This window comes from Marmota monax, unplaced genomic scaffold (genome assembly GCF_021218885.2).
Source record: "Marmota monax isolate L192 unplaced genomic scaffold, Marmota_monax_Labrador192_F-V1.1 WCK01_AAM20220418_F8-fsc00017, whole genome shotgun sequence".
In the NCBI taxonomy this organism is placed as follows: Eukaryota; Metazoa; Chordata; class Mammalia; order Rodentia; family Sciuridae; genus Marmota; species Marmota monax.
The window spans coordinates 3,188,544-3,216,354 of record NW_026695241.1 but is presented as its reverse complement, the minus strand read 5'-3'; the positions used below and the strand labels follow the sequence as shown (position 1 = coordinate 3,216,354).

At 34.6% G+C, this 27,811-nt stretch overlaps 1 protein-coding gene across 8 annotated transcripts in view; it reads left to right on the top strand.

Annotated features, from left to right (window-relative positions):
* Ppp4r4 (protein phosphatase 4 regulatory subunit 4) overlaps nucleotides 1-27,811 on the top strand; it is a 105,999-nt gene that overhangs the window by 50,452 nt on the left and 27,736 nt on the right. For 7 of the 8 annotated variants that reach the window (XR_006851003.2, XM_046440573.2, XM_046440574.2 and 4 more), the window contains 9 exons: nucleotides 1,122-1,243; nucleotides 2,368-2,490; nucleotides 3,488-3,660; nucleotides 3,977-4,096; nucleotides 6,247-6,324; nucleotides 7,385-7,468; nucleotides 8,791-8,973; nucleotides 24,278-24,383; nucleotides 25,740-25,887. Coding sequence is in view for 7 of the 8 variants with exons in the window: in XM_046440573.2 (XP_046296529.1) it covers nucleotides 1,122-1,243; nucleotides 2,368-2,490; nucleotides 3,488-3,660; nucleotides 3,977-4,096; nucleotides 6,247-6,324; nucleotides 7,385-7,468; nucleotides 8,791-8,973; nucleotides 24,278-24,383; nucleotides 25,740-25,887 (1,137 nt within the window). In the remaining variant the exon portion in view is untranslated. The remainder of the gene's footprint in view (nucleotides 1-1,121; nucleotides 1,244-2,367; nucleotides 2,491-3,487; nucleotides 3,661-3,976; nucleotides 4,097-6,246; nucleotides 6,325-7,384; nucleotides 7,469-8,790; nucleotides 8,974-24,277; nucleotides 24,384-25,739; nucleotides 25,888-27,811) is intronic. The other variant, XM_046440572.2, reaches the window with a different exon arrangement.

The following is a 27,811-nucleotide window of genomic DNA, read 5'->3' as shown; positions in this document are numbered from 1 at the left end:
CTGTTTCAATTCAGAAGAAAAAGATACATGTATAAAAGTTTTCAGAGACAAGTCTTAGATGTGCAATGAAGGGCAGAATGATCTACCTTGAGAATAGCTGATAGTCAGCATACAACAGAGATGAAAAATTATAGACAACAGAAAAGAAAAGTTCCTTCAAGGACTGAGTCTGAATATTGAAAGAATAATCCATTGCTGACTCTCTTGTGCACTATAAATATTTATGTCAATTATAATTCGTACCCCATCTTATATCTTATACTTGAGAAAGCTGTCTACACTTAAACCTTCACTTTATCAAGGTATGTGGCATTGTAATGGTATCTTATGAGGAATAAATGGAAACAAGTTATGTTGAATAAGAACTATCTGACAGCCGGGTGTGGTGATGCATGCCTATAATCTCAGCAGCTTGGGAGGCTGAGGCAGGAGGATCGTGGGTTCAAAACTAGCCTCAATAAAAGCAATGTGCTAAGCAACTCAGTGAGACCCTGTCTCTAAATGAAATACGAAATAGGTCTGGGGGTGTGGCTCAGTGGTTGAGTGCCCCTGAGTTCAATCCCTAGTACCAAAAAAATAAAAAAGAACTATCTGACATATAAATATTATACATTCTCTAAAAGCCTTTGCGTTGTGTTTCATTCTTTTAGGTAGAATATCTAGTGCCATTCTTCTATATAAGAAGTTAGTTTTTGTAACGTCATGTTTTAGGTGAATGGAAAAATAATGTATGACCTGAAACATAGATTAAAAAGATTTTGCTTGGTCTCTATAATTACTACTGTTAAGTTTTTCTTATTAGTCTAGATTGCTTCCTGAAGTTGCTTAGAATGGAAAATTATCTATTTATGAAGTTTAATATAAACTGCTAGTCATTACGATTTCTACAGGTATCAATGTTGCGCAGCGGGGGAGTGGAGCTGATTTAATCAGTATGAGAGCACTATTGGGATTTCTTGTGTCCACATTTGCTCTTCTAGCCAGATGCAAGCTTCAGAGAGTAGGAGCATCTTTATGGTTTTTCTTATTTTCTGTACACCTACCCCATCTACTTGTTTTCAGTAAATTCTTGCTGCAAGTTTGTTGATTTGATTTATTTTCTTCTATTGATTATTGTGCAGGACAGAACTCACAAAAAGTGTGGTGCTCCCTGAATTAATAGAACTCTCTAGAGATGAAGGCAGCAGTGTGCGACTTGCAGCTTTTGAAACTTTGGTTAATTTACTTGACATATTCGATACAGGTAAATCTTCACCCGGATACATCTTTGCATCTGAAAGCAGTGCTGTCTCATGTTTTGTGTCCCAAATAAAGTGTAAAGGTAGATTCAGAATTTTTAAGTTTTATGATAAATATTTAGCCTCTCCTCGACTCTTTCTTTTGGTGTCTTCTCTGCTTCCATGGTTACCCTCATGGCATCCAGTATTGCTGCATATTTCACATTCTGTCATCTGTCTTCAGAATTTAACTGACTTGTGCAGAGAGCAAGACTGTGGCTTGGGAAGTAACTTTAACTTTTTCCACTAATTCACATTAATACAGATCCTTACTATAACAATGAGTTTCCCTTCTTAAACTTAAATCCTTACTAGGTGAGTTTCCCTTCTTAAAAATATTTTAATGCCAGAAATCGTGTCTGTGTGAGCAGTATTATGGGATGGGGCATATGAGTGTGAATCAGTAAGGAGGAACTTCTTAGTGTTGTGAAAAATCAAGAAACAAAAATCACTAGTTGCTCTATTAGAGTATGACTAAGATCTCTAACTCTAGACAATGAGTTTATTAGTAAACATTAACCATTTTGATAGTGTGGAATTTGGAAGGGTAAATGACAAGACTTAAGTGTGAAGCCTAATTGTATAATTGTAGGATTAAGATTCTCTGGGATTAACAGCTTTTTATCTGAACTAGGAGAGTTTCTTTAGGATTATTGCAATGTAGACAATAATTTATATGAAAATTACAGAATAATCATTTAGGTAACAGGACAAACCAAAAGAATAAAAATTATAATATATGATATTTGAACAAATCTCATTGTTCCTATTAATGAGTCATCCTCCAGGCTCCAAACTAGAAAGCCTGGTATTGTTTTTGTTCTCTTGCCTTCACTGGATCAGCATAGGTCTGGCTTTATCCCCGCCCATTCTTTATTTCCCATTTCTCCTGTGTTGACACTCCAGTCCCACTAAGGTCGTCCCGTTCCATTACCACCCACCCTTGTCATCATCATCTTCAGATATTTTCTATTATTCTGGGACTAACAAGAGTCCCCCCACCCCTTGTAATTTGTATGTGTATTAGTTGCCACATGTACAGTGTGAGCAACTGGGTCTAAATTATACATTGTTTTGTTTTGTTTTACAGATGACAGAAGTCAAACTATCCTTCCCTTAGTGAAATCGTTTTGTGAAAAATCTTTCAAAGCAGATGAATCAATTCTTATTTCATTATCTTTTCATTTAGGAAAACTATGCCATGGACTATATGGTATGGTATATTCTAAGAATTTCAAAAGTATAGATAATTTTTCCTGTTTTCTTCTACCTTAGCCAATGAACTTGAGTTCTTCAGTTGTAAAACCTATCCTTTAAGTGTGTAAAATTTGATGAGCTCTTAGAATTTTGATAAACTAATTTCAAGCACATTTAGAAAAGACCTTTTCACTAGTAGAACCTATTTCAAAGAATAATGACTTTGGAATGTATTATGCTTATATAGTATTAGGTTTGTGATAACAGAAGCTCAGGTATGTGAACTATTGCTGCGCAGGAAGAATACTCATCTTTTGTTGAATAATAAATGTATCTTGTAAGTAGTTTTGCATAGAACATAGAATAATACCTTTAAGTCTTGGTATTTTGAACATATTGCTCAGTTTTTAGTTTATGATAATCATGAGAATTAAGTTAAAATCTTTTGGCACAGTAACACATTTTCTTTATGTGAGTTGCAAACATTTAGTAGATGATTGAAAAAATACATTGCAATCCATAATGAATCCCTGGCTCCCTGATAGTGAATAATGATTGAATGTGGAAGCATTCCATATATCAAAAATATTTTGAATTCACTTTTCTATTTTTTAGATTCAATCTAAAAAACAGGGGTGTTTTTGGAGGAAATTTTAGAATATTTACCATAAATAAATAACAATATGTATAAATAGTCGTAACATTATTCCTATTATTCTGACTTGTTTTCTACAAGCTGAAGAAATTAACATAGAAATAATTCCTGCATGACATAGTTCACACTTGTGAAATTGAAGTTAAAATCTTATTAAAATGAACATAAGATGAAACAATATGACCTGCTAGGTTTCATCATAATAGTTTATCTTTCCTCATTACTTTTGATTCATGAACTGTCTGTAACCATATATTTAAAGGTTAGGTTCCAAATTTGTTTTTATTGTACTTTGAGTATTTCTTTTTAATTTTTGTTTCAATTGAAATGCTGAACACAGATTTTACATTTTTTTTAGGAATTCTTACTCCAGATCAACACTTGAGATTTTTGGAGTTTTATAAGAAACTTTGTACATTGGGTTTGCAACAAGAAAATGGACACAATCTGGAAAACCAGATTCCACCCCAAGTCCTAGAGCAGGAGAAGAAATATACTTCAGTACGAAAGAATTGTGCCTATAACTTTCCGGTAATAACAATATATTTATATTTACTGAGCATTTTAATTATAGCTCTAAAATATGTGAACAGATGGCATTAAGAAATATTGCCATATTTGACACTTGCTGCTTAGCATTATGTGTGGTATATATAGCAGGCACTGAATAAATATTTGTGGAATTTATATTTCTATGTATAAATTAGAATTATGTGCATGCATTTGGATCTTTCAAATATGATTTCCAATTAAATTATGATTCAGAGAATGTGATTTCATTATAATACCAGGTACCAATGAATGTTTTTCTCTCTTTCCTGTTCATCTTCCCCTCCCACTCCACCAGGCCATGATTGTTTTTGTTGATCCTAAGAACTTTCACATGGAACTCTATTCTACATTCTTCTGCCTTTGTCATGACCCTGAGGTACCAGTCAGATACACTATTGCTATTTGCTTTTATGAAGTAAGTCTAAAAAATTTATACTGCTGTACATTACGTTAATCCAGGCAGTTGTGGTAGATATGGAAGTAAAATCAGTTTTTAATATGCTTTATAATGTTTATGCTTTGCATCTAAACTTAGGTCACTTTAGTACAAATGGAAAATTGATAGACAAATTATTTTCATTTATTGTTTTTACTGAAAATGAATGGCGCTTCCTGAGCATAGATTTAGATTCAGCTATTATAGCTTCCCATAAAGTATAAGAAAAAGTGAGTTTAAATTTTTACAATGAGTGTAATTAGCTTTTTAACCATTGAAGTTGAAATTTGGGGCCTATTTCTTAGATGATAGCAAGAAACACACCTATGCTATCGTTGCAGTAAACATGTATGAGCTGTAACTCACATTAGAAAAAACCTCATTGTATGTGGCATAGTAAGATATTTCCTTTCTTTTTAAGTAGTATAATAAGTTCTTATTTTCATTGAGAATATTTTATTGTCCTTGCACTGTTAGAGTAGCTCAAAGTGTGCAGGATGCTCATAGCCTTTATAAATGGTACTTAAAATTCTTTTAACTATTGAATGGTATCCTTTGCTTCCTTAAAGTGACACTTTCTGGCCTAGATGAAATAGGAGTTCACTGTTCAAAATTTAGGAATTCTCCCCTTAAATGGTATAGTTATTTAAAATAATTCCAACATTACACATTTCTGTCATCTTTGGCAGCTACAGAAATCTGTTTTAGGGCATGGAAAAGGGCAGAGGGCACTCCAGCTGAGCCTCCAGGATAAGCAGCTATTTAGGATTGGTTACTGTGTACATGTGTGTTTGTTAGATCAGTGGTTTCCAGGGAAGTTTGCACAAGATTGGAGTCCAAGAATGCAGTGTTTATGCTACTAATATTAGACTTTCTTCTCATGTTGATTTTTGTCTCATCCTATTTGATAGTGAACATAATTTTGCACCATGTAATTAGGCACATTGAAATGTATGGGTATAATAAAAATATTTCACTGGTAAAAGAAAGTTTGGAGATTGTTGATCAACTTATGATCTGGGTGGCTAGGTTCCATATTCTCACAGTCATATTATGTAAAGTAGGCTAAGAATGATGTTCACATCTTTAAATGAAGGTCTAAGTTTGGTTTTTTTCCTTTTAAATAATAAAAATCCACTGGTGGACTTAAATTTTGTAATTCAGTATTATTGCTAGATTTTGATAATTGGTTTATTGTATTATATTGATTCTTATTTTTCAGAAAAATATTATTTTTCAATAATAATTTCAACAAGTTAAAAACAGCACAAGGAAAGTTTTGGGTTATCCAGGAATCATTTTTTTTCCCCAAATAAAATTTTCTCAAGCACAATTTTTTAAAAATGTAAAATAGAAACTGTTAAATCTACCATCGGAGGCTCTTGAGTTTGGAGAAATAAACCCACTGTTTACAAGAGGAACTAGACTATTCTGACTCCCCCAACTGTGCTCATGCTGATTAAAGTCTTTGATGAGAAAAAGGAAAGTTGTTTCTCCTCATTAGTACTACCCAGTTGATGTCACCACAGGCCCTCAGCAGGAGCTATTTTCTCTGGAAAACTTGGAGCTGCTATAACACTTGTGTGCTTGAGATGTCCTTTAAGACTGTTGGCTGTTTTGAGACTTCAGTTTGTGAGCTAGAGGGATCTGTGGCTTGTTACTGCTTTGATGTGGAATGTCATGGCTCTGGAAATCCCATCCACTGTATTTCCCCACCTGCTGTATGCATGCCTGCCTATCTATGTCCACACAATCCAACATGCTATGAAATAGATTTTAAAAGCTGATTATGGAAGCTGGGTGCAGTGTTGCACATCTGTATTCCCTACTTCTCAGGAGGCGAGATAGGAGGATTCCAAGTTAGAGGTCAATCTTGGCAACTTAGTGAGATGCTGTCTCAAAACAAAAACTAAGAAGGGCTAGAGATGTAGCCCAGTGGCAGAGCACCCCTCCATCTCCAGCCCTGCAAAAGCTGGTTATGTATGTAACTGAGTTTTCTAGAAATCTAATTTTATATTTTTATTGTAATCTTTTTATTTTAGAGGAAGCATCTAACAAGAATGTAAGTTTTAAAAAATATTATTTTAATCTTTATATCAAATCTGAGAGACTTTGTTGCTGTATTTTAGGTGTCTAAACTTCTGAATTCTGGTATATATTTAATACAGAAAGAACTGATAACATTATTACAAGATGAATCACTAGAGGTAATACTTTACTATTTGGTTTATATTCTTTCATATAAAGTTGAATGTATCAGTGCCTTTTCCCCATTTCCTGAGAGTTGCATTAGCCCCCAAAGCTTCATGTCAACATAACAACTATATCATAGACTGGGAATGGAGATCTTTAAAAAATATTAGGATTTAAAATATATTTAGCTGGGGCTGGGGATGTGGCTCAAGCGGTAGCACGCTCGCCTGGCATGCGTGCGGCCCAGGTTCGATCCTCAGCACCACATACAAACAAAGATGTTGTGTCCGCCGAAAACTAAAAATAAATAAATAAATAAATAAATATTAAAAAAAAAGTAAAATATATTTAGCTTTAAAATGGAAATGTTGCTTTAAAGTAGAAAAATTTAGGAAGTGCCAAAAATAGACAAAAAGTGTACCTTTAATTCTAACGTAACTCAATACTTTTTATTAATTATTTATTTTTATTAATTATTTATTATATATTCTAACTCTTAATATTTTTTTGCATTTTTTATTTTTCTATATAATTATTACTGTATTTTCTATATTATGATTTTTATTTTACACAGTTATTATTATATGTTACATTTTATGTACTTTTTCTTTTAGCATTGTTGATGGAGTTTTTTTTTAACCTTCTTATACTTACCTATGAGGATTTTGTAATATTTCACTTTGATGTTCTGTTTAGTACATTCCATTCACTAAGTGGTACTAACATGGAGAACTCAGTATTTTGATATCACTGAGGCTAGTTTCTGATTTAGACTCCCTTTCAAAAGTTGGGAGGCAATTTTGAGCATGTCAGCTGTGTAGAAGTAACCAACTCCAGTTCAGACTTTTTGAACAATATTGAGAGATGCCTACATTAATCTCTTTTAAGAAAGAGATTGACCAAGGCAAAAATCTTTGTAGGACTTTGAAGTAAGAAGATAGCAGAGTAAGGAAATAGAAACCCCCAAATGTTTGTTAAATAACATCATTTCTGTGTAGAAATTGATGTGTAAAGTTAACTATTCTAGAAAAACATAGCAATCACCCTAAGAATAACCAATATTCCTATTAAAAGGTACTAGATGCTCTTGTAGAACATCTTCCAGAAATCTTGGAACTTATGTCTGCTGGTGGAGAAAGCAGTGTTCAAGAAAATAAGGTAAATCCCATCTGTCAAAAAAGTGTCTGAGCTGGCGCAGTGGCGCATACCTGTCATCCCAGTGGCTCAGGAGGCTAAGGCAGGAGTATCACAAGTTCAAAGCCAGCCTCAGCAAATGTGAGGCATTCAGCAACTCAGTGAGACCCTGACTGTAAATAAAGTAAACGTAGGGAAATAGGGCTGGGGATGTGGCTTAGTGGTCCAGTGCTCCTGAATTCAATCCCTGGTACCCCCACCCCCAATGGCCAAAAAAAGTTTCTGAACTTTCTAAGTATTATTCTACTCTGCATAGTTGTTATGAGATTTGTTTCATTCAGTGAAAGAATGTTTGGAAACATTAGGACCTGGGAATAGCACTTGCCCACCCATCTCCCGCCCCGGAGTGGAGAGCACCCAGCTTGCTGGCAGGATCCCTGAGAGGCAGGGTAGAGGATCCCTAATCAGTTTACAAATTACATGAGGCCTTTGTGTGTAGAAGAAGAAAGAACAACAAATTAATCTCGTGTCTCTTAGCATTATTTGAGAGAGTCACCATTGAATGTTGACAATTATGTGAAACATTGTAAGCTTCCTTCTTGAATTTCTTTCTTGTCCCTGAGGAATACATGGCCCAAGCCACAGGCACCCACCTGGAGCTCTCCCCGGGGTCTGTTATGCTGGAAGTGCTGCCTTCCTGCCAGTGGATCCCCTGCCTCGCAGAGCCCACAGTGCCAGGCTGGTTGCAAGGCTGTGTCCTAGTGCTAAGTACAAAAAGCCACGTGCTCTTCCGTTTTCTCATTTCCAGTGTCTCTGCTGTGTGGGTGAAATATACAGTTTCTTTGAAAATCCCTCAAATAAAGTACTTTTCAAGTACAGCTTTTTTAACCAGTTAATTTACTATTTTTATAACAAATAAATGAATACATAAATGAAATAGTTCTTGCCACATGGTACATGCTTGCAAAGGTCTGTTGGTAATTGATTAAATTTCCTCTGTAATTCTTGCATTAGCAATTTTAATACTACTGTGATTCTTATTTATTATCTTTGGCATTTGTGTTTATATTTTCAGCATAACTGATTATTCCAAGAATAACCAATAGGACAAAGGGGTAGGAACTTAGAAGGTGAAACTGGCCCATAGTAATATAAAGCAAACGTAGAATTGCTATGGTAATCCACCCGCCTGGGAAAATAAGGGGTCCAATGTCTATTTCAAAATTTGATTTTCAGTAACTGAATGTTACTTAGGGATTTTTTTAAAAAAAGTATTTGGTTTCACCAGATAACATTCCCTGTGACAACTAAGGTACCATGGATTCTGTCTCTGCATTCCTTTTCAGTTGTCCTCTCTGCCTGACTTGATTCCAGCACTCACAGCTGCTGAGCAGCGAGCTGCAGCCTCTCTGAAATGGAGAACCCATGAGAAGCTGCTGCAGAAATATGCCTGTCTGCCTCAGATCATATCAAGTGATCAGATTTATTACCGTTTCTTGCAAAGAATGTTCACCATCATGATGACAAATGTGAGCCCAGCATCTTTATTATTTTGAACTCATGGTTGATTTTGGCATTTCCAAATTCTTCACAGTATCAAAATAGTGCAATAAACTCAATTCCTTCCATTCTGCTGGGAGGGTCTGGGAGGGTGTCATCCTCCCAGGTCCCTGAGGAGGCAGCTTGGTTTCCCTTTACTTCTCTGGGTTTGATCACCTTCCACCTAGTTGCAGGGGGCAGGAGCAGGTAGGACTTGCGCTTACCCTTTGTTTATACACTGCAGGAGTCACTGTGCCCAACTCACTTCACACTTGATACAGTTCTTGTGAAGAAAGTTGACAGGACTCAGCAACTTGACTACAAAGGACCTTCTGCTCTCATGTGCCCCTCTGATGTACCCACAACCTCAGTGTCTCACCCTAGGAGGCCATTTTCCCAAGGCTTCCCTTAAGCTCCTTAATATTAGTTTGGGTTATAGTGCCTAATGGGGTGGCTATGTGACCGATAAAGTTTATACTGAAAACTGTATGTCTTACTGCAGATGACCTTTTAGAGTTAAGGAACAAACACCTGACCCTTGAAATAGGGTTATACTTAAACCTCCTTATGAAGTTAGTTGTTTGCTTTTTTCATAAAAAATTTTCAGAGAGGATTGTTTTAATCCTCAGGTTACTGTATATTTAATATGATATTCCAATTCCATTTTGTGAAAGTTTTAAAAGCTCCAGATAATGTTCTGTTTTGGAAATTTTTTGAAAAAAAGTATTTTCAATTTTTATTATTTCTTTTCAATGAAAGGGAGATGATGAAAGTTAACAGTCATCTCAAAATCCAGAATCAACTTTAGCTTCAAAGATTTAAAAATGAGAAAAAATATATTAGCATTATTTGCAGCTTAGGAAAACATAAAAAGTACTTGGCACACATTGTATTAACTACCACCCTACAAACTTATTTCACACATCAAAGCCTAGCTGAGAAACTAAAATTTGTATTGCAGTATAACAATCTTAAAGAGTGATTTTGACAATGATACATCCTTATAAGTTTCACATTTACTAGCATGAATGTACCACATTGGACATTTCTCATAAAATGAGCAGAATTTATTAAGTTAATTTTATTCAGCAGTAATTTATTTAAGTGTGTTCTATATATGCCTTACTTGTCTAAGAGCTGAAGTTACAGCAATGACAACATAGACGAACAGACTCCTGTTCTAATGGAGCTTGTGCTCTCTTTTTTCCCCACTTTTTTTTATTGGTGTGTTATAGTTATACATACTAAGGGGATTTGTTATTAACACACACACAATATACAATAAAACAACATAATTTGGCCAATATCACTCTCTAGCTCTTCCTGCATCTCCCTCCCCATCTCCCACTCCTTGGATCCTTTCCTTTATTGATCTCTCTCTGATTTTCATGAGTTTCCCCACCCCTAGCACCTTTCTTTTCCTTTTTCCTCTCTAGCTTCCACATAAGAAAGTATATAACCTTTAACCTTCTGAGTTTGACTTATTTTGCTTAACACAGTGGTCTCTAGTTTCATCCATTTCCCCCCAGATGACATACTTTCTTTTTTCTTTATGGCTGAATAAAACTCCATGTGTTTATACACCATATTTTCTTTATTCATTCTCATCCATTGATGGACACCTAGGACAATTTCATAGTTTGTCTATTGTGAATTATGCTGCTATAAACATGGTTGTACATGTATCATTACAGTAAGATGACTTTAATTCTTCAGGATAAGTACTGAGGAGTGGTGACACTGGCTCATATTGTGGTTCCTTTCCTAGTCTTTTAAGGAGTCTCCATACTATTTGCATAGTGGTTATACTAATTTATAATCTCACCAATGTTATAAAAGTGTTTCTTTTTCTCTATGTCTTCTCCAGCATTTATTATTATTTGTATTCTTGATGACTGCCATTCTGACTGAAATCTCGGTTAAATCTTGCATTTCCCTGACTTCTAATGATGTTGAACATTTATATATATTTGTTGGCTGTTTGTATTTCTTCTTTTGAGAAGAAGTGTCTGTAGTGTTCCCATTTATTAATTGGGTTATTTGATTTTTTTTGGTATAAAGATTTTTGTGTTCTTTATATATTCTAGATATTAATCCTGTGTCAGAAGAGTAGGTGTCAGAGATTTTCTCCTACTCTGTAGGTTCTTGCTTCACATTCCTAATTGTTTCCTTTGCTGTGCAGAAGCTTCTTACTTTGATGCTGTCCCATTTATAAATTCGTGGCATTATTTCCTAAGCTTAAAAGGTCCTTTTGAGAAAGTTTTGCCTGCACCTATATGCTGGAATGTTGACCCTGTTTTCTTCTAGGAATTGCATAGTTTCTGTTCTAATCCCTAGGTCTTTGATCCATTCCGAGTTGATTTTTTGTACAGGGTAAGAGATAAGGATCTAGTTTCATTCTTCTACATGTGGATAACCAATTTTCCCAGCCCCATTTGTAGAAAAGACTGTCTTTTGTCTTTTCTCTATGTATGTTTTTGACATCTTTGTAAAAGATCGGATGAGTCTTGATGTATGGGTTTGTCACTGTCTTCTATTTGTGTTCCTTTGGTCTGTGTGTCTGTTTTTATACCAGTAACATGCACTTTTTGTTATTATAGCTTTGAAGTATAATTTGAAGTCAGGTATTGTGATGCCTTCAGTGATATTTTTTGGCTTAGAATTGCTTTGGCTGCTTCCAAATGAATTTTAGACTGTGTTTTCTAGTTCTGTGAAGAATGTCATTGGTATTTTGGTGGGGATTGCGTTGAATCTGCATATTGCTTTTGGTAGTATGGCCATTTTAACAGTATTAATTCTCCTATCCATGAACTTGGTTAGTATTTTCATCTTCTGAGGTCTCTTCTTTTTTCAGTGTTTTATAGTGTTCATTGTAGTTGTCTTTCACCTTCTTGGTTATGTTTTAAGTTTTTTTTTTTTTTTTCCCCTCGTGAAGCTATTCTGAATGGAGTTGTTTTCCCGACTTCTTTCTCAGAAGATTGGTTGTTGGTTTATAGGAAAGCTGTTGATTTTTGTAACCTGCTGCTTTGCCAAATTTGTTTATTAGCACTAATAGTTTTTTGGTGGAGTTCTTTAAATCTTATAGGTATAGGAACATATCATCTGCAAACAGTGATAATCTTCTTCCTTTTCTATTTTATCCATTTAATTTTTTTTTCTTGAATAATTGCTCTGGTTAGAATTTCTAGCGCTATATTAAACAGGAATTCAGCTGAGAATCCTCCTGGTCCTGGACTTTTCTCTGTTGGAAGGCTTTTGGTTACTGCTTCTATTTCATGGCTAGTCATTGATCAACAGGTTTCCTATGTCTTCTTGACAGATTATATTTGTCTAAAACTGTATCCATTTCTTCTAGGTTTTCCAATTTATTGAAGTATAAATTTTTAAAATAGTCCCTAATGATCCACTGGATTTCTATGATGTCTATTGTGATTTCTCTTTTAATCTCTAATTTTATTAACTTGGGTTTTCTTTCTTTTTCTTTTGGTTAGTTTGGCTAAGGCCTTATCAATCTTGTTTGTCTTTTCAAAGAACCACCTCTTCGTTTCATTGATTCTTTGTATTTTTTTAAAGTTCTCTATTTCATTAATTTTAGCTTTGATCTTAAATAATTTTTGGAATTGTTTTTTTTTCCAAGGGCCTTGAGATGCATCATTAGATTGTTTATTGGAACCTTTTTGATTTTCTTGTGTAGGCACTCATAGCTATAAACTTTCCTCTCAGAACTGCCTTCATAGTGTTGCAGAGATTCTGATAGATTGTATCAGTATTCTCATTTGAGTCTAAGAATTTTTAAATTATCTCCCTTGATTTCTTCTATCACCCATGCATCATTCAAAACTGTCTTGTTTAATCTCCATATATTTATGTGGTTTCTGTAGGGTTTGTCATGTTGTTTTTTAATTTCATACCATTATGATCTGATAAGATGCAAGGAATTATACCAATTTTTTGTATTTGCCAAGAGTTGCTTTGTGACCTAAAACATGAATTCCAAAAGAACACAGAAGACAACTGAATGAATTAAGGAAGTCAGTATAGGATATATATGAGAAATTTAATAAGGAGATAGAAATATTGATAAAAAACCAAACTGGAGGATTCAAAATGATGGATTAGAGAAGGACACCTACTTGGTTGCCTGTGGTGTGAAACCGAGAAATCAGACAAGCAGCTTCTCAGCAAGGGGAGAAGGGGGCACATTACTGGGAATTAATTTTTGACATTAAAAGCAAAAAGGACTCAGGAGGTTGGATATAACAAAATAAATAAGAAATCCCTAGCACTGCTGCTGCTGCTGGTGGCACCTGCCAGTGTGATTCCCCTTGCACTAAAATAGTAGAGGGATACATCAATTAAAGGAACCCACATTCTTAGGAGGTTTGGGGTGTCTGGGTACATAGAAATTAGAGATCAAAGACACTGTCCAAGTCACCTGAAAGGTATCCTGCACAATATCCTTGAGCAGGAAAGAAGCTACATCTCTCCCAGCTGCCAGGAAGAACAGAGAAAGGAACCATTTTGCAGCTCCAGTGATGGGGAATGGTAGCTGGGGGAACTGAATCCTTGCAACTGTGCTGGGCCCAAAGTAAGGTCTGGAAACCCATGTGGGATGGCATAGAGTATGCCTAAGTAACCAGGAGAATATCAAACAAGGGAGTACTGGTCAGGGAAACATACCCGGCTTCCCCCAACCCCACCAGCCTGGTTGCTTGAAAGATCTGCTGGGAGAGATGAACCTAGCCAGAATTTGAAAAGGCTGGGTAGGAATAGAATTAGTTCCAAGTTGGAACCCAAGAGTCCAGAAAACATGAAGTTCACAAGTGACTGAGGGGAGCAAACATTGGCCCCTCCACTGTCTGAGTGAAACCTGGAGGTTTTTCCTGGGGTCCAGTCTCCCTGAGTGGTCTGGGAACTGCTCAGCCTGGGAAGTGCACTGATTTAAAGTCTTCAAACAAATCGCCTTTTGAGGAAGAACCTAGAGGCTCCCTACACCTAACCCCCACCCCCAGGAGTCCCGCCTGTATACTTTCTTTTCATACTTCAGCAACCCCACCTAAGACACCTGAGAAGGGAAGCTGAGAATCTTTTGAGCCCCAATAGAAATAATTTGTTAACTTTTCATCAAGATCCTTTTTCTTTCTTTTTTCTTCTGTTAATTGTGACCTGAATGGTTCATGGACACTTATACATATCTGTTTCTTTTTTCTCATTCCTAGTATTTTTTGAAGGCAGTTATTTTTCAAGGGTCAGTATTTTGAGTATAAAGATGTTTGATTTGACTATATCAGTTTTGTTCTTATATTTTTATTATTTTTAACATTTTTATTTTATTCATTTATCTCTCAATTATCTGTTTCCCTTGATTGCCTCTTTCTTTTACACTGATAACAACCAATCTTTTTTGATGTTTCTTTCACTCTTCCTTTATTTTTTGCTTCTATTTTCTCTCCTCCTCCCTCACAATCATTACATCCTACATCACTTCTTTTCTATCCCTGTTCACCATTTAAAATTGTAAACCTTTATGTAAACTTACTGCTTTTACCATAAGCAATAACTGATCATGTCATTTCTGTTTAGTGTGATAACACTATAGATGCCAAAGCAGGAACTCTTTGATTTAATGCTGTAGTTGTTTGCCTTGGTTGTTGTTATCTGTATCCCCCTAAACTGTGAGGTACTAGAAACCTTCAGGGACACTGTAAGTCCACAGGGTAGAAAATCTGCTGCCTCCAATTCATACTGTTAAGTGGGTAGACCCACCAACAATGTGAAAAAGCAAGGAAACAAATCACCTCAAATAAACCAAAATAATTCAATAACAGAATCCATGAACACCACAGTGGAAGAAGTGTCAGAGAAAGAGTTTAGAATGTTCACAGTTAAATTGATCTGTGAGGTAGGAGATGAAGATGAGTTAAGAAGTGACTACAGGGAGAAAATAAAGGAACCAAAAGGTCACTTCATTAAAGAGATAGAAATTCTGAAAAAAAAATCAAGCAGAAATACTCAAAATGAAGAAATCTGTAAACCAAATTAAAAATTCACTGGAAAGGAAAGCGTCACCAGCAGACTGGTCCACTTGGAAGAAAGAGGTCCAGGCAATGGAGACCAAATATATAATCCTGAAAATAGAGTTGACCATGGAGAAAAGATGTTAAGAGACCATGAACAGAACTTCCAGGAAATATGGGATAACATGAAAAAACCTTGTAGAAACAAACTAAAGGAATGTACAATGTTTTCAATGCAATATCTGAAAATTTCCCAAATCTTAACAATGAAATGGGAAATCAAATACAGGAGGCATAGAGGACCCCAAATATACAAAATTATAACAGACCCACCCCAAGACACATTATTATGAAAAAGCCTAACATACAGAATAAGGATAGAATTTTAAAGGCTATCAGAGAAAAACAACAGGTAACATTTAGAGGGAAACCAATACAGATCTCAGCTGGTCTCTAAACTCCGGCCCTAGGAGGTCTTGGAATAATATATACCAAGCTCTGAGAGAAAAATGGATGCCAACCAAGAATACTATAACCAGTAAAATTAAGCTTCAGAATTGACAATGTGATAAAAACCTTCCATGAGAAACAAAAGTTAAAAGAGTTTATAACTAGAAAGCTTGAAGTATAAAACATTATAAGGTATTTCATGAAGAAGAAATGAAGAATAAAAGTGAAAAACTAGCAAAGGGAGGAGCTACTCTAGAAGAATAGTCAATCAAAGGAGAATCTAGCTCAAATAAAAACCAGAAATAAATCAAATGACAGGAATAAAAATCATATCTCAATAATAACAATGAGTGTAAATAGCTTAAATTCATCAATCAAAAGACATAGACTGGTAGATTGGAATAAAAAACAAGACCCAACAATTTGCTGTCTCCAAGAGACTCATCTCATAGGCAAATGTATCCACAGACTGAAGGTAAAAGGAAGGGGAAAATCATATCATTCATATGCATCTCATAAACAAGCAGGGGTTTCTAATCTAATATCAGATAAAGTAGACTTCAAGCCAAAATTAATCAGAAGAGACAAAAAAAGGCCATAACATACTCTTAAGTGAATTATATATCATCAAGACACAATAATTGTTAACCTTTATTCCTCAAAGAGTGGAGCATCTGCATACATCAAACAAACTTTATTTCAGGAATTACAACACAATAATACGGGGTGACTTTAACATGCCTCTCATCACTGGAAAGATCTTCCAAACAAAAACTAAATAAAGAAGCTATAGAACTAAAAAATAGAATTAATAATTTAGACTTAAGAGAATGTACAGAATATTTTTCCATCGATGACAGAATACACTTTCTTCTCAGCAGCACATAGATCCTTCTCTAAAATAGAGCATATCTTAGGCCACAAAACAACTTTTAGTAAACACAAAAAATAGAGATAATACCTTGTATCCTATAAGATCATAATGGAATGAAATTAGAAATCAACAATAAAATAAAAAATGTTACTCTAACTTTGGAGACTGAATTACACAGTATTGAATGAATGATGGATAGCAGAAGAAATCAGGGATGAAATAAAAAAAATACATGTAAATGAGATTAGCTACACAATATACCAAAATCTTTGGTACATCAGCGAAGGTAGTTCTAAGAGGAAAGTTCATTGCACTGAGTGCATTCTTCAAAAGAATAGAGAGTCACCAAATAATTAACATTACACCTCAAAGCCCTAGAAAAAGAAGAACAAATCAACACCCAAAACAGTAGAAGACAGGAAATTATTAAAACCAGAGCTGAAATCAATGATATTGAAACAAACAAACAAAATTTTTAAAAAATCAATGAAACAAAAAGTTGTTTCTTTGAAAGATAATTAAAATTGATAAGCCCTTAGCCAAGCTTATGAAAAAAGAAAAGACTTGAATTTCTAAACTTTATTATGAAAAAGGAAATATCACCACAGACACTACTGAAATATAGAGAATAGTCAGAAACTATTTTGAAAATCTATATTCCCAACGAAATAGAAAATCATGAAGACATCGACAAATTTCTAGGGACATATGATTTACACAAATTGAATCATGATCACACTGAATCAGAATCACTAAAAATCTAAATAGATCAATTTCAAGCAATGAAATTGAAGATGCCATCAAAAGCTACCAACAAAGAAAAGCCCAGGACTGAATGGATTCTCAGCTGAGTTCTAAGAGACCTTCAAAGAACAACTTACACCTGTTCTCCTCAAATTATTCCGTGAAACAGAAAAAGAGGGAACCCTTCCAAACTCATTCTATGAAGCTAGTATCATCCTATACCAAAACCAGATGAAGACACATAAGGAAAGAAAACTTCAGACCAATATTCCTAATGAACATAGATGCAATAGTTCTTATTAAAATTTTGGTGAACTGTACATAAAAACACATTTTAAAAAAGAGAGTGTACCATGATCGAATGGGGTTCATCCCAGAGATGCAAGGTTGTTTCAACATATGGAAATCAATAGATGTAGTTCATCACATCAACAGACTTAAAGACAAGACTCGCATGATTATCTGAGTAGATGCAGAAAAAGGATTTGACAAAATACAGCATCCATCCATGGTCAAAACACTAGAAAAACTAGGGATAATAGGAACATACCTCAGCATTGTAAAAGCTATATATGACAAACACAAAGCCAACATCATTCTAAATGAAGAAAAACTGAAAGCATTTCCTCTAAAAACCATAGTAAGACAAGGATGCCCCCTTTCACCACTTCTATTCAACATAGTTTTTGAAACCCTAACCAGAGAAAATAAGCAAAAGACAGAAATTAAATGGATACAAATAGGAAAAGAAGAGCTCAAACTATCCCTAGTTGCTGACATGATTCTATATTTAGAAGACTCAAGAACCTTCAGAAAGCTTCTAGACCTCATAAATGAATTCTGCAAGTAGCAGGATACAAAATTAACACCCATGAATCAATTGTATTTCTATCCCATTCACAATAGCCTAAAAAAAAAAAAAATTGGGAATCAACCTAAAAAACAGATGTGAAAGATCTCTACAATGTAAAAATTGCAAAAAACCAGAGAAAGAAATTGAAAAAGACCTTAGAAGTTGGAAAGATCTCCCATGTTCTTGGTTAAGCAGAATTAATATAATCAAAATGAGCATACTACCAAAAGCACTATATGGATTTAATGTCCTATTAAAATTCCAATGATGTTCCTCATATAAATAGAAAATCAGTCATGAAATTTATTTGGAAAAAATAGAGGCCCAGAATTGCCAAAGAAATCCTTAGTGAGAAAATTGAAGCTGGAGGCATCACAATACCAGACCTTAATTTATATTACAGGGTGATAGTACAAAAACAGATATGAAGAATAATGAACAGAATACAAGACAGAGACAAACCCACATACATACAGCTATCTCATCCTAGACAGAAGTGCCATAAAATACACTGGTGATAAGATAATCTCGTCAACAAATGGTGCTAGAAAAACTATAAATCCATATATGATAGAATGAAATTTAATCCCTATCTCTCATCCTGCACAAAAATCAACTCAAAATGGACCAAGGACCTAAGTATTAACAGCTCAATTCACAATAGATCAGAGACCCTGCACTATTAGAAGAAAATGTAGGCCCAATTCTCCATTATGTCAGGTTAGTAACCAGCTTCCTCAGTAAAAATCCTAAAGCACAAGAAGTAAAATCAAGAATCAATAAATGGGATAGTATCAAACTAAAAAGCTTCCTTACAGCAAATGAAACAGGAATGCGAAGACGGAGCCTACAGAATGGGACAAAATCTTTGCCGCCTGTACCTCAGATAAAGCATTAATCTCCAGGATATACAAAGAATTAAAAAAAACAAACACCACCCCCCAAAAAAACTCCAACCCCCCCCCCCCAAAAAAAAAACAAAAAAAATAGTTATCCAATCAATAAATGGGCAAAAGAACTGAACAGGATCTACACAGAAGAAAAAATAAAGATGACCAACAAATGTATGAAAAAATGTTCAACATATCCGGCAGAGAAATGCAAATAAAACTATACTGAGATTCCACCTTACTCCAGTCAGAATGGCAATTACAGGAATACAAGTAACAATAAATGTTGGTGGAGATGTGGGGGAAAAGGTTCACTCATACATTGTTGGTGGCCCTGAAAATTGCCACTCCAGAAAGCAGTATAAGAGATTCCTCAGAAAACTTGGAATGAAACTACCATTTGACCCAGTTATCTCACTCTTTGGCATATACCTAGAGGACTTAGCATCAGCATACTAGTGACACAGCCACATCAATGTTTATAGCAGCTCAATTCACAATAGCCAAGCTATGGAACCAATTTAGGTGCCCTTCAACAGATGAATGGATAAAGAAAATGTGTGTGTATGTATGTATGTATGTGTATATATATATATATATATATATATATATATATATACACACACACACACACACACCACATTTTATTTATATATACACACACACACATACCCACACACACATAATCATACACACACACACAAAATGGAATATTACTCATCCATAAAGAAGAATGAAATTATGGCATTTTCCAGTAAATGGATGGAACTGGAGACTATTATGCTAAGTGAAATAAGCCAATCCCCCCAAACCAAAGGCTGGATATTTTCTCTGGTATGTGGATGCTGACTCACAATAAGGGTAAGAGAGGGAAGAATAGAAGTTCATTGGATTTGACAAAGGGGAGAAAGGGAGGGGAGAGAGATGGGAAGAGGGAAGACATAATGAATGAATCAGACATAACTTTCCTATGTTCATATATGAATATATGACCAGTGAAACCCACATCATGTACAACCATAAAAGTGGGATTCTAATTAGAATAAGTTATGTATCATGTGTATAATATGTCAAAATATACCGTCATATATATCTAAAAATAAATTTTTCAAGAAAGAACTAAACAAATTTTGGGAATGAAAAATACAATAAATCAAAATGTTCAGTGGCAAGTGCCTCTAATAGAGTAGACCATGTGGAAGATAATGTGGCCACCCTGAACATTCAAATGCATTAAAAAACAAGAAAATAAGTAACTATGATCTGGGTATTCAGGAGCTCTGGGGCACTTAGAGCACAAATTTAAGAATCATTGGAATTAAAGCAGTTTGCAAGGTGCAAATTAAGGGAATTGATAACCTCTTCAGAGAAATAATAACAGAACATATTCCAAATAAACCTTGAGAATGAGATGGACATCCAGATACAGGAGGCATTCAGAACCCCAGATAGACAAGGTCAAAAAACAACCTCTCCATGACACATTATAATTAAATGCATAACATGCAGAGTAAGGATAAAATTCTAAAAGCCTCAGTAGAAAAAATATCAGATACTTTTAGAGGCAAGCCTATCAGAATCACTTCTGATTGCTCAGCACAAACCCTAAAAGCCAGAATGGTTTGGAATGTTGTGTTCCAAGTCCTAAACGAAATACTGTCAGTCAATATGGCTATGTCAAGCAAGACTCTCCTTCAGATCTGAAGAAGGAAAAAACCTTCCAATATAAGTGTAAATGAAAAGAATTCATGAGAAGTAAGCTGATACTAGAGAACTTACTTAACAAAATACTCCACACAGAAGAACCCCAGAGTTCTCAAAGGAACAAATATTATTTGAAGAGTTACTAAGCAAATGAGAAGCTGGACCAAATTAAATATTACAAATACATCAAAATGGCAGGAATTAATAAGCATCTCTCTGTAATAACATTGACAGTAAATGGTCTCAATTCTCCAGTTAAAAGACATAGGCTGGCAGAATGGATTAAAAAACAAGACCAGCTATGTTGATTGCAAGCTACCTTATAGGCAAAGGCACCCACAGGTTGAAAGTGAAAGGATAAAAATTGATATACAATGCAAATGTAAATGGAAAACAAACAGGAATAGCTACTCTCATCTGAGAAAGCAGATCTGACACCAAGATTAATGAGAAGAGACGAAGAAGATCACCCCATAGTGGAAAGGGAACAATCCACCAAGAAGATGTAGCAATAACAAATATTTATGCCTCAAACATGGGTACCTCTGATTATATAAAAGAGACACCACTTGAAGCCTCACATAGGCCCCAGTACAATAATACGGGGTGATTTCAACATATGTCTCTCAACATTAAGTAGGTCATCCAGACATAAACTCAGTAAAAAACTCTTTGGACCTGAAAAATAACAGAAATCAAATGGACATAATAGACATCTATAGAATATTTCATACAACAACAGTGAATACACTTTCTTCTCAAAATATACAATATTTTAGGTCATAAAGCAACTCTAACACAGGGATGGTAGAAGTAATCAAATATAAATAAGTACATTAATAGGAGATTATAAGTAAAATGAAGCTTGATTTTAATTGTTGGTTTCAACCTAATTATACAGTTGGCATGTTTATGTTTAGGATGTGAAAAGAATATATAAATATTCTGAATTGTTAGCTTCAGGAAAGAGAAATGACTTACAATGTAGAATGTGAATGAGTGCTTTTAAGGCTGATATATATATATATATAATTAATTTATATATTATATATATAATGTATATATTTTTTAGGTATCAGACATTGAAACCAGCGGGGCTTAACCACTGAGCCACATCCTCAGCCCTTTTTTATATGTTTATTTAGAGACAGGGTTTCGCTAAGTTGCTTAGGGTCTCACTAAGTTGCTGAGGCTGGCTTTGAACTCACAGTTCTCCTGCCTCAGTCTCCCTAGTCAGTGGGATTACAGGCATGTGCTACCATTCCTGGCTGAGAGATATGTTTTAATGTTCTCCTTTACAAGGAGATAATTCCACACTCTAAAGCAAATACACAATTATTTTAACATGTTTTCTGTGCTCAAACAGGACACATAAAAACATTTATATTTTTAGTACCATACTTATAATATTCATTCATCTATTCATTCATTCAACAAAATTTATAGTGTCCTTACTATGTGACAAGCATTATTCTAGGTGCCAGGAATATAATAGTGAACAAAAAAGCAAAGGACCTATTCTTATTCAATTTACATTCTACTGAGGATATCTGACAACATTCATAATTATTCTTTAATATTACTTAATATCCAATGTATATTAATAGCTTAACAAATATCTCCCAAGTGAACTTTATGATTATTTTATTTCATATAGGATCCAGTTAAGATCTGTACCTTGCCTTTGATTGTTATATCTCTCAATTTTCCTTCTCTCTCTCTCTTTTTTTTGGGGGTGGTGGTGGTGGTGGTGCTTGGGATAGAACCCACATCCTTATCCATTCTACGCAGGTGCTCTCCCGCAGAGCTACATTCTCAGCCCTCTGAATTCTCATTTCATCTAGAAGAGTCTCCCTGTCCCTCTCCACTTGCTCATGACATGGATTGTAGAAGGGACTGGGTAGTTGTGCTGTAGAATATTCTAGCTTATTATTTGTTGGATTGCTGCTTATCTGTGTTCCTTGTAAACCACAAGTTAGACCTGAGGGCTTGCTGTGATTCAGGTTAAACATTTTTGGCAAGGAAACTTTAGAGGTGCTATTGTATATTTTACATTAGATCACGTCTGGGTGATTGTTCCACTGTTGGTGAGCTAAGAGTGGTTATGCAAAGCTAGTTTTTTCCACCGCTGTGATCTGTACTGCAGTCTGCAACTGATTCTTCAACCCTCTGAATACTCAGTTTCTCATCAGTCTTGACTCAACAGTTTTAGCACCCATTGGTGACCCTTGCTTGAATTACTTTATTAGAACTTGCAAATGAGTGATTTTTAAAAATTCCATCGTTTCTTAGGCCTCATTAATGGTATTCTTCTATGAAGAAGTGCTTTCCCTCATTCACATGGGTATTTGGTTACCCTGAGATAACAGGTAAAATCAGGATGGAATCTGAATTCTTCCCATCTAATTTTCAAATTTCAGAACTAGGACTTGGTGCAGTGACCACTTATAAAGGTGATAAGTCAATTTTGATTTTGGTTTTCTCTGAGTTTCTCTCTTCAGACTCTTTTTTAAACATTAAATGATATCTTTGTTGGAGTTATTCTTATTAGTTTATTTACTCTTATTAGTTAGTTTATTCTTCATGTTTAAATTGTCACAACTTCAAGATGGCTTTTATGTTCTTTTGACATGATATTATGTTTGTCTTTGATTTCTGACCCCTAAGGATATTTACCTTATATTATAAGGTATATATTATGTATGAGTTGTAAAGTGTATATATTTTCATGTGACTAGTGTATATGCACTTGAAATTATTTCATTATACCCAAAAAAATAATGTGCTTTTATTTAGTTCCCTATTTATGTAAAATTCATTTTAAGCCACTTATGTTTCTGATTATTTATCTTTTTCAAGATTTCTGTTCTAAGTCATATCTTAGTATCTTCTTTTTACATTCAGCATGAAATGGTACCTAGTAGGGTGGAATGGCATGTGTGAAGGGGATTGGACTGGCAGGCATTGGTGTCTCAGCAGTGGGGCACTTGATTCTGCTTGAATTTCAAGGATTCCCACTGTAATTGTCTTAGTATTCAATCATTGAATATTGTGATATTTTATGTATAATTCAGGATGGTGATTTTGAATTTATATCTGGTTGAGAGATTTTTCTCTAATACGTGGTTTGAACAAAACCCACTAAATAAGTGATTGAATTCATTTAGAGTTAAGGTTCTCTTCGGTGATGTGAGGAGGAATTCAAAGGACAGAGGTGTTGGAATACTGGTAAGAGTGATTGACATGGGTCCTTTGGATTTTAAGCTTTGTCCCATGGGCCAGAGATTGTAGTGAATGATGCTGAGGTTGAAGAACCAGAAAGATGGAAGAGTGGACCTGACCATGGGGTCTCTACCTTTTTATTTTAGAATGAGTGGGACATTTTGGGTGATATATCTGACAAATGTTTTAGCGAATGTTTGTTGAATGAATGAGTGACAGAATCCAGGAAATGGGGGACTGAGCCATATCTGAGGAACATGTCATCTAAGATGATGTAACAAGGAAATGAGAGTCAAACTTAGATGATTGGACATGACTGTGTTACCATAACTTTGCACTGTGTTGTATTAGTTGATTTACCTGAGTGATTTTAACATTAAATTATGAAGACTCTTCTAGAAGGATGTAAATTCAGTGATTTGAAAAGCGGGTGAAGACTCCTCTTTTAGCTACTAACTTAAAATTGATTTGGTGGGGGCAAATTATTAAGAAAATGTATTAGGTTATAGTGTAATTATATTTCTTATTTATTTCTTTAAGAATGTCTTACCTGTCCAAAAGGCAGCTTCACGAACTCTATGTGTTTTTCTACGATATAACCGTAAACAAGAACAGAGACATGAGGTCATTCAAAAATTAATTGAACGTAAGTGATGATTGTCACTTATTTTGAAAACAAAATACAGAAAGTAACCAAACCAATGGGCTTTAATTAAATATGAATTGTGTTAAGTATTGTTTCACCAACAGGCACATGTTGGTAATTGTCTAGTGTGTGCATTCATTTTAGTTTTGTCGATTAATTTGTGTTTATTTTGGAAATCTTTATGGCAGATCAGATCTGCGATGAATGACAATAGTAATTACTTGGAGCCTTCTTGTGAATTTCAACACTTAAGAAGTCAAAATATGTAAATTTATGTTGAAATCCTAGTTCCTTCCTTGATGAAACATTATTTGGTACTAAAATATGAATAATATATTTATTAACCTAATCACTTATTTTGTAATTTGTTTTCAATATTAGTAGAATTAGTAGAAAATAGTTTTCCCCTTGAATAAGTATGAATCTAGTGAGTTTAGATGGTTTTACTGTCTTAAAAAACTAAGTCATATAACAAATGCAAATTCATTTTAATTTGTTAAGGGCTAAAGTGAAGGCATAAACCTTTAGTTAAAGTGTTAATTCTAAAAATAATGGCACATACTTATAAATGCTTAGTGAATTTGCTATTCATTGAATATTTGACTCTTACTTATTGAACAGTAATGAGATTTTCTAGTTATTGGAACTTGCCATTTTAAGCATTGCTACTTTTCAAAAAAAATAGAGTACTTTTATAAAATTCCATTTGAGAAAAATTATTTTCAGTACTCTTTGATCTTTCTTCTTGAGACCTGTTGTAACTCAGTTTTCATTTTTCATTCAGAATGTTTTAGTTTGCAAGAAGATTCTATTTGGCTTTAATATTAAGAACTTTTCTTCTGAACATTTATGCAAAAAGTAGAACTTGATCTTCTCAAAGCATGTTTAAGGAAGAATATGTTATTTGATTATTAAAAGATTTGAAGTTATATAATCCTGTATTTAATTCTAGCAGATTTTAGCCTCTCTGAATGTTAGCTAGCATTAACATTCTTATATTTTCGGAGGGGTAAGTATGTGCATCCTATTGGATTGTTTTTCAGGGTTAGATGAGATATCTTGTGTTAAGTACTTAGGATATAGTGAATGATCAAAAAATAGTAGACCTGGTCTTTTAATAATTAGTATTTGTGGCATTTAATACAATATTAATAAAACATTTTGCTGATTTTTGAGTGTCAATAATTTTGGAATCTACAAATCTGGGGAATATAATGTGATTTTTTTTCTTTTATCTCTTGGATTTGCTAAACAAATTATGGGTTTAAATAAACTTGTCACAGATTTTGTGTGTTTAATAATTGTCATGCATAATTTCATGTAGAAAAAATTAACTTACTTTTTTTGTTGTTTTAGAACTTGGTCAAGGAAAAAGTTACTGGAATAGGCTTCGATTTTTGGACACCTGTGAATTTATCATAGAAATCTTTTCCAAATCATTTTTCTGTAAATATTTCTTTCTGCCTGCTATTGAACTGACACATGATCCAGTAGCAAATGTAAGGTATGTTGCCATTCCCTTTCTGTAGGCTCTCTCTTCACGTTCTATTTCCTGTGCTGTTCAGAAGCTTTTTATATACTGCCTTCCTACTTATTGATGCTTGGTTTTATTTCTTAAGCTTAGGGGTCTTATTAAAGAAGTTGGTGCTTATACCAAAGCAATGGAGTATTGACCTTATGTTTTCTTCTAACAATTGTGAGTCTTTAATCCATTTTGTTGATTTTTGTGCAAGGTGAGAGATAAGGATCAAAGTTCTTCTTCTACATATGGATATAGTTTCCCAGCACCATTAGTTAAAAAGGTATCTTTTCTCTAACATATAGTTTTGGCACCTTAGTCAAGTATCAGATGGCTCTGTGTGTGTGGGTTTGCCTTTGTGTTTTCTGTACTATTTCAGTGGTCTTTGTGTCTGTTTTGATGCCAATGCCATGCTGGTTTTGTTACTATGGCTATGTAGTATAATTTGAGATCAAATATTTTGATGCCTCCTGTATTGCTCTTTTTGCTTTGGCTATTTTGAGTCTTTTATTCTTCCAAATAAATTTTAGGACTCTTTTTTAGTTCTGTGAAGAATATCATTGGTATTTTGATGGAAATTGCATTGAATCCATATATTGCTTTTGGTAACATAGCCATTTGATGATATTAATTCTGCCTGTCCAAGAATGTTAGGGGGTCTTTCCATCTTCTGAAGTCATCTTCAATTTTTTTTCAGTGTTCTATAATTTTCATTGTAAATCTATCACCTCTTTTGTTAGATTAATTTCTAAATATTTCATATCTGTTTTTTGAGTTAGAAAACCAACTTTCCATGTGATAAATCATCACTTATAAAAGCAGTTGACAAAAATAATTCAAAAGAAAATGAATCATCTGTACTTTGGTCAGTGTGACTAACAGCAGTGCAGACTCTTAAGAGCCATCTGCCAGTTCAGAAATCAAGTGCTTAATCAAATATCACTCCATCAATTTGGGGAAGTAGGAGATCATTGCATAGGAATTTGTCTTGGTCCTCACTCTTCTGCCTGGGCAGCTGTCAGCCAAAGATGGGTCCAGTTACCTGGCTTTTGGGTACTAAAGCCTTTACCCAGTGCTTTAGAGATGTGCAGATAGAATGAAGGCTATCACAGCCCAGAGTGGTAGGATTGTGTAGGTTAGGAGGATTGTTTCTGGAGCCACATGCCTGAGCTGAGATTGCCCCTCTATACTGGCTGGGTATCTTTGGGCAAGTTAGAAGACATCTTTGTGCATTGATTTCCTGAGTACCTAATTCATAGGAAGGAATTAGGAATTAGGAATTTTAATAATTTACACAAAGAACTTTGCTTACCAGAAATGTGTGGTTCTTAATCTCAAGAATTTGATAAACTTATGGGCCCAGGATTCTTACAGAGATAACCATTACTGCGCCTTTCGTAGCTTCTGCTGAATATGTTTCTAGACATTCCTTGGGAAAAAATAAAGCATGCATAGACTATTGAGTGTTTTTATCCTTCCATAAGTGAATGTTTAAATGTTTACCTAAATTAACTGAGTTTAGATAATATTAAGGCTAGGAAAACCCTGTTGGTATTCAAAGAAGCCTCTCCTCAGCTGCCGGAAATGAAATGCCTTCCTGGGGCCCTGGGACTCCTTGGTTGTGTCACCAGCATCCATGGTGAGTGCTGAGTGAGGTGTCAATAATTTTAGAGTCTGGGGAATATAATGTGATTTTTTTCTTTTATCTCTTGGATTTGCTAAACAAATTATGGGTTTAAATAAACTTGTCATAGATTAGTATTGCTGCCATGTTGAACATTCTAGAGAAAGACCTACTTTACCTTTTTTGAGTGCATGAACAGAAAATTTTGTCATATCTGAAGACTTCTCAACTGAAGATTCTGCTGAGAAAGCATCCTAGAAACTCTCAAAATGAGATTTAGCTGTC